The 12,783-nt window shown below is 37.0% G+C and overlaps 1 protein-coding gene across 1 annotated transcript; it reads left to right on the forward strand.

Annotated features, from left to right (window-relative positions):
- The first annotated feature begins 4,641 nt into the window (after nt 1-4,641).
- On the forward strand, nt 4,642-5,502 carry LOC122305686 (beta-glucuronosyltransferase GlcAT14A-like). The gene has a single exon (XM_043118250.1). The coding sequence runs from the start codon at nt 4,657-4,659 to the stop codon at nt 5,086-5,088; it is 432 nt and encodes a 143-aa protein (XP_042974184.1). The 5' UTR covers nt 4,642-4,656; the 3' UTR covers nt 5,089-5,502.
- The last annotated feature ends 7,281 nt before the right edge of the window (nt 5,503-12,783 follow it).

Consider the following 12,783-nt stretch of genomic DNA (forward strand, 5'->3'; position numbering starts at 1 on the left):
ATTTCTGTTGGGCAGCTTGATGAGTGTGGTCATTCAGTGGTGTTCTCAGATAGCACCTGGAAGGTCACAAAAGGGGCATTGGTACTAGCTCGGGGTAAGAAAACTGGTACACTTTATATGACTACTGGTTTAATTGACACTATTGCTACTACCGTTGCAGAGAGCACAGCAGATTTGTGGCATTGTAGGCTTGGCCATATGAGTCAGAAGGGCATGACGGAACTTCTGTCTAGAGGCAAGCTACCAGAACTGAAGACAGTTGATCTCGGTATGTGTGAGAGTTGTGTTATGGGGAAGCAAAAGAAGGTCAGCTTCTTGAAAAGTGGCAGGACGCCAAAGACAGGAAGACTTGATCTTGTGCACACAGATGTGTGGGGTCCTTCTCCAGTTGCATCTCTTGGAGGTTCTCGCTACTATGTTACGTTCATTGATGACCATAGTAGAAAGGTATGGATTTATTTTTTGAAACATAAATCTGAAGTATTTGATGTTTTCAAAATTTGGAAAGCCATGGTTGAGACAGAGACAGGCTTGAAACTGAAGTGTTTGAGGTCTGACAATGGTGGTGAGTATGTTGATGGCGGGTTCAAGGAGTACTGTGCAGCTCAGGGTATCAGAATGGAGAAGACCATTCCTGGGACATCACAGCAAAATGGAGTTGCTGAGCGTATGAACAGGACCATTAATGAGCGTGCTAGAAGCATGAGGTTGCACGCTGGACTACCACCCACTTTCTGGGCAGATGCAGTCAGCACTGCCGTTTATTTGATAAACAGAGGGCCATCAGTTCCACTGGATTGTGGATTGCCTGAGGAGGTTTGGAGCGGGAAAGAGGTTAAGTTTTCTCACCTTAAAACCTTTGGTTGTCTTTCTTATGTGCTTGTTGATTCTGATGCTCGCAGTAAGCTTGAGGCTAAGTCAAAGAAATGCTATTTCATTGGCTATGGAGACGAGGCACTTGGCTATCGTTTCTGGGATGATCAGGGTCGGAAAATCATAAGAAGCAGGAATGTGATTTTCAATGAGAAAATGATGTACAAGGATAAGTCGAGTACAGTTCCTGCAGTAGCTCCTCAGGAGTCCGAGTTTGTAGGATTGGATGACCTACCAGAGGTCACAGTGCAGTGTAGAAATGAGAGTGACGGGGAGAGTGGGTCCAGTACACCCATTCCTATTATTCCGCAGGCAGTTTCAGAACCGTCTACTCCTACAGTTGCAGTTCGCAGGTCAGTTAGGACTATACGTCCCCCACAGCGTTTCTCACCTACTTTGAATTACATTCTGTTGACAGATGGTGGAGAACCGCAGAGTTATGAAGAAACCTTGCAAGATGAGAATTCTAGCAAGTGGGAGCTGGCCATGAAAGACGAGATGGATTCCTTGCTAGGGAATCAGACATGGGAGTTGACAGAACTTCCATCAGGGAAGAAGGCATTACACAACAAATGGGTGTACCGGGTGAAAACTGAGCATGATGGCAGTAAGAGGTACAAGGCTAGACTTGTTGTAAAAGGCTTTCAGCAGAAGCAGGGTATTGACTACTCTGAGATCTTTTCTCCTGTGGTAAAGATCACAACTATCAGGATGGTACTGGCTATGGTTGCCACTGAAGATCTATTTCTTGAGCAGTTAGATGTGAAGACAGCTTTTCTTCATGGAGACCTTGAAGAAGACATCTACATGCACCAGCCTGAGGGGTTTGTGGTACAGGGAAAGGAAGGTTCAGTTTGCAGACTGAAGAAGAGCTTGTATGGCCTGAAACAAGCTCCTAGACAGTGGTACAAGAAATTTGACAACTTTATGCACAGTGCAGGGTATATTAGATGTCAGGCAGATCACTGTTGCTATGTCAGGCATTTTGGCAATTCTTATATTATTTTGCTGTTGTATGTGGATGACATGCTTATTGCAGGGGCTAGTATTGATGAGATCAATAATCTGAAGAAGCAGATGTCAGAGCACTTTGCAATGAAGGATTTGGGAGCTGCAAAGCAAATCCTTGGCATGAGAATTGTCAGAGACAGAGTCAGAGGTACGTTGAGACTCTCACAGGCTGAGTATGTGAAAAAGGTACTCAGCAGGTTCAACATGGACAAGGCCAAACCAGTTGGCACACCCTTGGGAAGTCACTTCAGACTCAGCAAGAATCAGTCACCAGAGTCAGAGGAGGAACGAGATTACATGAGTAAGGTTCCTTATGCCTCAGCCATTGGTTCACTTATGTATGCCATGGTTTGTACAAGACCGGATATTGCCCATGCAGTGGGAGTTGTGAGTAGATACATGAGTAACCCAGGAAAGCAACATTGGGAAGCAGTGAAGTGGATTTTTGAGGTACCTAAAGGGTTCCTCAGAAACCTGTTTATGTTTCTCTGGAGAGAGCTTGGAGGTGCAGGGCTATGTTGATGCTGATTTAGCTGGAGATATTGACAGCAGAAAGAGTACCACGGGCTTTGTTTATACACTTGGTGGTACTGCAGTGTCATGGGGTTCTAATTTACAGAAAACAGTTTCTTTGTCTACAACAGAAGCTGAGTATATTGCAGTGTCAGAGGCTGCAAAGGAGATGGTATGGCTACAAGGCTTCTTGGAAGAATTGGGTAAGAAGAATCAGAAAGGCACTCTCTACAGTGACAGTCAGAGTGCCATATTCCTTGCCAAGAATCCAGCATTCCATTCCAGGACCAAGCACATTCAGATCAGGTACCACTTCATACAGTCATTGTTAGATGACGGACAGTTGTTACTTGAAAAGATATGTGGAAGCAAGAACCCTGCTGATATGTTGACAAAGGGTGTTACGCTTGAGAAACTGAAGTTGTGCGCAACTTCAGTTGGTCTTCTAGAATGAAGACAGGAGCAGTGAGTTGCAGAGGTGGAGGATATCATGTTTGAGGAAGACGGAGATACAGCGAGTGTACCAGTCTCCAAGTGGGAGAATTGTTGAGGAATGTGGAGTCTGGTCCACACCGCTCGAGCGGAGGCATTGGCCGCTCGAGCGAAGTCAGGCAGAGTCGAACGCTCGATGTTGGCTCGAAAGTGAGCTCGAGCAGGAGGAGTTCGCTCGAGCGGAGGCATTGGCCGCTCGAGCGAAATCAGGCAGAGTCGAACGCTCGACGTCAGCTCGACAGTGGGCTCGAGCGGGATGCGGAAGGGAAGTTCGCTCGACACGCTGCTCGAGCGAACATACGATTTAGGGATTCCACCGTTTGAACTATAAATATGATTTTTGCCTCTTAAGTCTGTAACAGAGCAGCTACGAAAACACTGTGGATGAACAGTGTTGTGACCCATCTTGTAGTGTGATTCCTCAATAATAAAAATCCTCTGCAGCTCCCGTGGACGTAGGCAATTTGCCGAACCACGTACATCTTGTGTCGTGTGTGATTGCGTGTGTGATCGTTTTCTCATTCGGTGTTATTTTTCAATTCATTGTCATCGTTTTTCACAACATGGCATTTGGTTAGGTGGGCCATACAGTGGTAGGCTAGTCGTTGGTGTCATCTCTTGTACTGGTGGTGGATGGGTGGTTCCGGTGGTATTGACAGGGGATTGTATGGTTATTCTAGTGCTGGTAGATTGGGTGGTGGTGCTCGTGGAGGGTATTGAGTTGGTGTAAGGGTTCAGAGGGATCAGAGAACAAGATAGAGGGGGAGAGAGGGAAAGTAAATGGATTTTTTCGTTAGGTTTACAACAAAAAACAAATGTGTGGCATGTGACATGCTATCATATCAGCAATTTATTCAATGCATTACTATGTTAGCTATATGGAAAAAGGAAAGATGAGATGAAACAGACACATTGATCAAGTTTAGAGGATCAAATATGTTTTATCCTTAACTTTATTGTTTTGCTGTTTGCTATTGCTCATGTGGGGGTGTGTGTGTGCGAGAGAGAGAAAAAGGGGGGGGGGGGGGGGGGGGGGGACAGAACATTTAAGGCTGATCCAACTAGAGGGAGGGAACTTCAATCTCCCAAAACCAAGTTTGTTTCTCTTGTTCTCTTGTTCAAAGATTCCTTGTCACCTGGACTTTAGATATTCCAGAACCCACATATGTTCCTCTTTATTGCATCAATAATGCTTTTAGGAAATAAATTGACTGACATTCTATCTGAAGGCAGAAAGGTATTATCCTCTTTGAGACTGTTATTCCAAAGGAACACCAAGTTCATGTTACTTAAAAAATATGGAAGATTATTTGCTATGAAACTTATAACCAACTCTGAATAATTTATAACAAAAGGAAGTGGTTTGTACTGTTTACTTCCGAGCAGCTCATATTTTTGTTATTTTAATATGCGAAGCGAGAGATGGTTGCAAAGAACATGGCAGGATTCTCATCATGATGTCAATTTAATCCCGCATATAAAAAGATTCATGATGCTATGTAATTCTAAGCAGCTCAGATTTTTGAAGATTCACTCTGAGGCCTGATGCTGCAGTTTTATATCATTGAAATCAGAAAGTTTGTATCTAGCCGAAAAAAGAAATCGGAAAGTTTGTAAATGAGTATTGTGAAACTATAACATATTCTCTAATGAGCTACTGGGACCAAATATGTGATTTTTCTTATAGGTTCTGCTTGGATGGCACTTTCGAGGCAATTCGTTGATTACATCATATGGGGATGGGACAACCTACCTTGACTTGTTCTCATGTACTACGCAAACTTCATATCTTCCCCAGAAGGATACTTCCACACTGTTATATGTAATGCCCAGGAGTTCCGCAACACTGTGAACAGTGACCTCCACTTCATATCCTGGGATAACCCTTCCAAGCAACATCCACACCACCTCAATCTCAATGACATGCAAAATATGATTAATAGTAATTCTCCATTTGCACGGAAATTTCCCAAAGAAGATGCAGTGCTTGACAAAATTGATTGTGAGCTATTGTCTCGGGGTCCAGGCATGCTTGTTCCTGGTGGTTGGTGCATAGGAATCAGGGAAAATGGGACTGATCCTTGTTCTGATATTGGTAATACGACAGTCCTCAGACCTGGCCTTGGAGCGAAAAGGTTGGAAAATTTGATGAGCTCTCTATTATCCAGTGAGAATTTCCGGCCCAGGCAGTGCAAATAACAAGCACCAGAAACTACTTCAGTAAGCACCTCTCGTGGCAGTCAGTAGTTTGTATTTGAAGATGGAAGACATGAGTATGATCATCAGGGACTTAGCATGTCTTCTAGTAGAAACAGAAATGAAAGAATACACAACTCTGCCTTAATAGAGTAGCATGGAAGGAGATGGATTTGGTGGAATGATAGGAGTTACAGAATGACATGGTATTTGGCATACACGATGAACTGATTGTGTAGCCCACACGTTTTCCTTCTTTCTCTTCCTTTTTTTTTTTTGTTTTTCTAATGATATGCAGCAACTCCGTATCAAGCAAGCACTGAAGTTTATTTTGCTCTGATCTGGGGTTGGGTTGGAAACTTGGAGACATATTGCCGGGATGAATATTTGATTGAGGAATGAATATTTGTTATCTGATCCGGTGTATTTTTTATTTTTTTATTTTATTTTATTTTTTGCTTTCGCTAGCCAAATCTATTAGGAAGTATGATTCAAGAATATGATGTTCCATTACTTGGGGAAAAAAATGCAACGGTCATTGCACTCGTTTACTCCACGTTTCCATTCAATTAGTTCAACGGTGATTTTTCGTTCCCTCAAGAAACTTCTACTGCGTAAGAACTTCAAACCTAGAAACTTGATTTGTAAATGGGCCTGAATGAGCATATGACGAGCTGGACTCAAACTACTATGCCCAGTGCCGTGCTTGACATTTCTTGTTTTGGGTAATTATACAATGCAGTTGTATCGGTCAAAATGCATTTCATGAGCCCAATTTATCAATGATCTTAGAATGAAGTCGAGCACCATTTGTGTGAACTCACGGAAAGGTTGTTTTCTCGAGCAATATATAAAGGAGACATTTAATTTCAGTGAACCTGGTCTTCGTTTTATTCCGTAATTATCACATGAAATGAATAGTAAGGTATTTATTCCGCTTACTAATTAATGTTATATAATTTTGTTATGCGTCAGCAACTGTTACCGCTCCACATTCCACACAGCTGTTTTTTTTTTTTTTTTTTAAATATTAAACCCATCATCACCTAACATCAATCCCATCTCTCTCTCTCTCTCTGTCTCTCTGTGTCCTCAAGCTCTCTCTCTCTTCAACTTCTCTTTCTCCTCTTGTCATTCTTCTTGATTCCAACAAGTTTCAAACACAAATAGAGAGAAAGTATTTTTTTGTACCTATATTTTTTTTTTCTGATTACAATAGTTAGTTTTATGACTAACCTTGCTTCCAAAAAATAATGGTAAGTATTTTGGTTTTTAAAAGTTTAAAAAAGATTATGGAGGGAGCATGGGAATTCAACGAGGAGGGGGAAAACGTTGAATGGTTAGTGTGAGTGTATGAGATTTGGCACACTGATCGGTGAGAAGATTTATTAAATGTAATATTTTGGTAATGTTTTTAATTGAAATCGATCAATGATTGTAACGTCTTTTCCACCATCACTTCTGTTTCAAATGCAACATATGGGAGGAGGATAGTTAGGCGACAACATACTGTTATTATATTGAAAAATTTTAAATATAAGCTTATTATATACATTATATATATATATATATTTTACTAAATGTTTGATATATGGATAGTAAGTATAAAAATTTAATTAATTTAAACAATATAAACTCAAAAAAATAAAAATAAAATATATAATGTATGAACTTACGTGTAACAGAGCTCTATTACTTTGGGGGCATGCATTTTCCCCGACATTATTATCGTCCGTGATAAAAATGTGAAAAGTAAATTTCAACGAAGGCTAAAAGCAGCCCAACAGCCTCAGCTTCTAAAACGCAGTGTGGGTCATGTCACATCTAGCTGAGAGCCCCAAGACGATAAAGCAGCCCACCACATCCTCAGCTTCTTTTCTTTAGCAATTTTCGGTCATTCTGCTCCATTCAGATGTAGTTGAGCATGCTGCATGTGACCATATTGAAGGAGAGAAGCTTTCTTGGCGAGAAACGACCATTCATTCATGAATTCATCTACAGTGAAATCAGAAAACAGATGTATAACTTGCAGAACATAATCACTTTCGGCCAGCAGTGGAACCTAGTCCCACACCCAATATAATAGCTTTTTTTTTTTTTTTTTTTCTCGAACAGATATTTTTGACCAAGCTTCATGTTCTAATCATATTTTCCGTGCTTCCTGTAGTTGTATGCCCGTGTTTGACATTGCTTAGGAATAATCATAGCCTTACTACTATTTTACTACTCTTTTATTATTTTTTTAATTTTTTAATTTTTTAAAAAATTTTTCTTTTACTTAATGATTAAGCAAGTCACTATAATTAAAATTATATATTTTTAAAATTTTTACTTAATGGCTAAGAATGTTAAAAAAATACTTAAAAGAAAATAATAAAAAAATAAATACACTACAGATGATAAAATAGTAATAAGTGTATCATTACCCAAATAGAAAATAGACGGGAAATTAAAAAAAAAAGAAAAGAAAAAAAAATATCAGATAACTAATGGAAAAATCTGTTTCTTTTTGCTGGATGTGCCATCTTGCTTGGAAATTGGCTTGCACGTTTTTAATTTGATTTTTTTCTATTTAAAAAAAATGATACTACAATTTTATTGATAATTTTTATTTATGTAGAAAAAAACTGTAATTATAACCAGACTTACAAATCAGCAAAAAAACAAATCCAAGGTATCAAAACCCAAAAACACCAACCAAATAACGAAACTTCACCATAAATGAAAAATTATAAAATCACGACAAGACACCAATCCCAGAAAACAACTAAGACCTGCAAGATAGAGCACACATACAAATAATAATAGAAATTTAAAAATACTGAAAATAAGACCAACTTACCATGAACAAAATATATGAGATGCGCAAATAAGGCACATTTTTAATTTGATGTTGTCTGAATTAAGGATGTTCGGTTGCCCAAGCGGCCAGCTATTGGTCGTCTGGCCGTTGCCTTATCTGGTTGCAGGCGGCTGCTGTGTAGGTACATGCATTTCATGTGCTGTTATATAATGGATTGAATGACTATTTTTGAAACAATTAAACAAAATTTTCTATTATTATTAAATTGCGGGTTGGTTGGAAACATAATTATTTTAGATATTTTAAAATTATTTTATTATTATTTATGAATTATTTATTATTATTTTATTAATAATCACAAAAACGGAACCTCAGAAGTGTAGAAGATGCTTGCATCCATCTATAAAGACTTCTACGCCCGCAAATAACATCTTTGTTTTTTCCGTTCTTTTAAATTGTACTAAGTAAAACTAATGATATTGGTCAGAAATAACGGAAGCTATACCTACACAACCAATGGCATCATTTTTCTTGAAAAAGAAGACAAAGTTAAGCCATGATTGATCATGATGTGAACTGATTCGCCGGTGATATGGAAGGAATATGAGTACAAGCACAATCAAATTATGAATACGACGAAGTCTACGCTTAAGTCCCGATCTTCCGCCCATACCACATATCGCTTATGTGGTTTTTAATTTTTGTTATGTACAGTAAATTATTATTTTTAACTCTTTTCAGATACATTTCGTGTTTTCCTTTTTCGTTCCCGTACGCGACGCATCTCAGATTTAGAGAAAGTTTCAAATACATTTTCAGTTCGAGAAAGTCATCCTTCCAAATTAACGCCTCTATCCTTCTAGTTAACTTTTACGATTCGTCAAGAGTATGTGGTTCAGATGATATGAGACCCAGTCTTCATAAGAGAGGTCTTGGGTTCGATCCCCTCCCCAATCCCCAATATAAGAAAAAAAAAAACTTCCACAATTCAAGATTCTGCAAAGAGGTACTGTATGAAGAAGGGCATTTCTTCGCGTTGATGATTATAAATTATAAATATATATATATATATATACACGATTTAAGTGGAAATAGTATTACTGGACGAGCGAGAGTTGCTGAAATTAAGACACCAATCACGAACTGAACATAAGCTTGTATTGTCATCATTTATCAACCAATGAAGAGTCAATGCATGGAGGGGTATGAAAGGTAACTCTGCTTCCTGTAGCATGTAATGGTTCTAAGATTGAGACTAAACGAAAGTGGTTTTCCTTACATGAATCTGGGTTCTTTATTGAGATTAGTTGAACTAAATCATTTGTGGTTAATTTTCACTTTTTCATTTCATTTTTCTTGTAAATATGCACTTGAAAAAATATATATATATATTTTATTTTCCTTGCTAAGTAATATATATGATTTTGTGATTTTAGGAGATTAAAAAAATTGTTAAGTCTGCCACTGATGCCTTACCACATGTCTGCATATGTTCATCTACATCAATGTCTTGCAAATTAACCACAACAACAATACCAGGAAGACATTTGAAGTAGAGGGGACAAAGATTCATCAATCTTGGTCAGATAATGTGTTTCCTCTCATACCTAACTAATAATCTTCTTTCAAAATTGTGTTTTGTAATTCATATATTGTAATTTGGTATTTTGTAACGTAATGTATAAATATCAAATAATGTAATATATAGTGAATTATATTGTGTTGCATGCATTTTTTACATGAAAGATCAGATGATTGATCAATATAATAAGCTGATACCCTACTAGTACTTCTCCTGCATATATGCCTTACAAATATGATAAAATTAAGCAATTTGACATCTTATATATTGTAAGTTTCAACATTATTATATGAACTAATTAATTAATTAAGATGAATTAATCATTCAAGATCGGTTTCCTTAGTGAAAACCAACTGTTTTTTTTTTTTTTTTAAATATATATATATATAAATCGAACTATAAACAAGAACATGAGTTGATCATCATGATCAGTACTGTAATTGTTATATCGATTTTTTTTATATCTAGTCTCCGGCCAAAGTTCTCAACTATTATATCATCATGGAAAATATTAGATCCCCCGGGGGATTCTGCTGCAGCTCTCAGTGTTTTTTATTTTAATGATTAAGAAAAATTTGTTTAACATTATTATAAATTTTGTTTATTTAAAAAAATGTTTAAAAATATTAAAAAATGATTTTCCTAAGCCTAGTGGAAGCTCCAACGGGGGCGGTAAAAAGATCCTATCTTCATAGATGTGGGTGGACCGATTATCAGAATCATCATGATATATGTCCGGAGAGAGAACGAACAATTTTATTTGTTTATTTATTGTTGTTGTTTTCTGGTGAGGGCATTGGGGATGGCCAGGAACTAGCGAAGAGAAAGATCCCAATTAAAGATCGATGTTCATATCAATTAAAGTCGAACATGATCATGTCTACCTGATCATGCATTTTCTTTCCTGATAGATAAGGCTTTCTAATTCCCTTGGCCTGCCTTTTTTTTTTTTTTTTAGAAAGAGACGAGGTCACCTGTCCATGAGTGACCCCTTCCCAATTTTATTAAAAAACCCTCACTTATGGCGGAGGAAAACCGTGGTTACAACCCGATACCTGGGGGTTACAAAAAAGGCCAAAACCCAGGAATCAAAAAACCAAAACCAACTAAAGAAACCAACAACTGACAAGACCAAAAACCACCAAAATAAACCAACCTGCAAAAGAGCTCACATATAAGAATCAAAAGGGAAAACACAATTACAAAAGCATACCTCATTTCGAAAGCCTCAAATATGGTAAGCCAATTCTATCCATTCGAAGGAGACCGCGCAACTGGCTAGGCAAGTCTTCCTTCTCATCAAACCAATCCCGAGTAAGGCCCCCAGCTCCCTGCTTAGCCAGAAAATCAGCCACAGCATTACCTTCACGAAAAACATGAGTTAGTCTATAATCCAAGCATGCAAGGCATGCACGAAGTTCATCCCAAAAATCCTCAAGATACCAAATATTACAGGCACCCTTAGTAACCCAGTTGACCAGAATTTGAGAATCAAACTCGATATAAACCTGTAAAAAACCATACCGACAGCACCTCCTCACACCTTCCAATAAGCCTTTCAATTCAGCATAATTATTGGAACCCTGACCTAAATCCATGGAGTAAGCTATACACAAATGACCACTGGTATCTCGAATAACACCCCCAGCACCAGACTGACCCGGATTACCCAAGCTACTACCATCCCTTGGCCTGCCTTGATTCATGAAATCATCATTTACAAATGAGATACTGTACACTTTTCCGTACATGAGCTAGCTGTCTCCCTTACAGCTAATTCTAATTTGGACCTTTGCAGGCATATATATACATATTTAGGGTAACGCTAGTCCACTGCCCACGTGCCTAAATATCACTTTTTAATTTTTTCAATAGATTTAAATATTTTTTTTTATAAATATATCAATATATTAATATTTATTTTTTTAATTATTAAGTAAAAAATAATTAAAATATATAAGCGGTCATATAAATTGATAAGACGGATTAACATTTTCCATCCATTTAATATCCCGAAAACCCCACATATGGAATAAACTCAAGACCTAAAAAAGCTTGACTTAGGGTTCCAGCTAGCGGACCCCAACAGCGTGAGGAGTCCTCCCGCCCTGCCTTGTGATCAATATTATAATTTTCTGCCCCAAAACGTGGTTACTCATTCTGGAATCGTCATTATTGAATAGTTTAATAATTAATTAGCAATTGGTATATAGGATGGACGGCTAATAATTTCTGGATGTAGAATATTAATTAAGAATTATTAAAAGTACAATCATGATCATAATGATTCGACTACTTTTAGATTAAGGAAAGTAGGAAACGACACAGACACTGCAAGTTTTGGCTTTTTTATACAATTGCTTGCATGCCCCCACTGAGGGGGTATTTATAAATTAATTAAGTTAATAAAAGCTGGCTTTATTATATATTGATGCTATAACAAATTCTATTGGTCAGAATCATTTTTTTTTTTAAAATTAAAAAATTAATAAAAAATCTTATCCTCACGACCCATTAATTGATGGGCCCAATATTAATGCAGTAGTGCTCCATAATGGGGTGCATGCTATGATCTTCATGCTTTGGTACATCAAACAGAATAGAGAGATTTTTGTTGAAAGGAATTTGTATCTAATACATGAAAAATGTACTCTAATTGAAAGATGAAGAGGAAAAAACTTCCAAAAATCAGAGGAAGGAGGGGAAATTTGCGAGTCTATCTACCAGCCCACCTAGAACCTCTTTTCTTTAAATAATTAATATTTGTAGTTTTAAAGTATATAGTCTTTGTGTATTTTATTTTTTAAAAAAAAAATAAATCTAAAACTCACATAAAAATATTATCTTTTAAATGATGATCTTTACTTTTTTTTCAAATGGAATATGCAAGAACGGTAGAATCTAGGAGTATATATATAGCATTACTCATTTCTTTAATGTTATATATTAATTATTAGCATTTAAAATGACTCCATGACAACATTACATTTAACCAACTACATATAGATATGCAAGAAAATGATTAAAATAGGCATAACAATAATGACATTAATTTATTTAACAATCTATAATTATGAAAAATAAAGTTCAATGCGTGCATGCAGTAACAGAATATATAACTCGTGAGTTATCTTACCAACGTATATATTAACTAGTATTTTAATTTTTTAAAATGGAAAAAGCATTATAAGAAAATTGTTTATTTTTTGCCAATTATTTTCTGTTAAAATAAATCTGTTATTATAATAAATAGTTATTCTCGTTACAAATAATTTGTCATAAATTCTCGTTTTTCTTATAGTGAAGATTTAAC

The sequence above is a fragment of the Carya illinoinensis genome, chromosome 3 (assembly GCF_018687715.1).
Source record: "Carya illinoinensis cultivar Pawnee chromosome 3, C.illinoinensisPawnee_v1, whole genome shotgun sequence".
NCBI lineage: Eukaryota > Viridiplantae > Streptophyta > Magnoliopsida > Fagales > Juglandaceae > Carya > Carya illinoinensis.

Coding starts and splice junctions, on each gene's coding strand:
- LOC122305686 (XM_043118250.1), top strand. CDS start 4,657: ATGTACTACGCAAACTTCATATCTTCCCCAGAAGGATACTTCCACACT.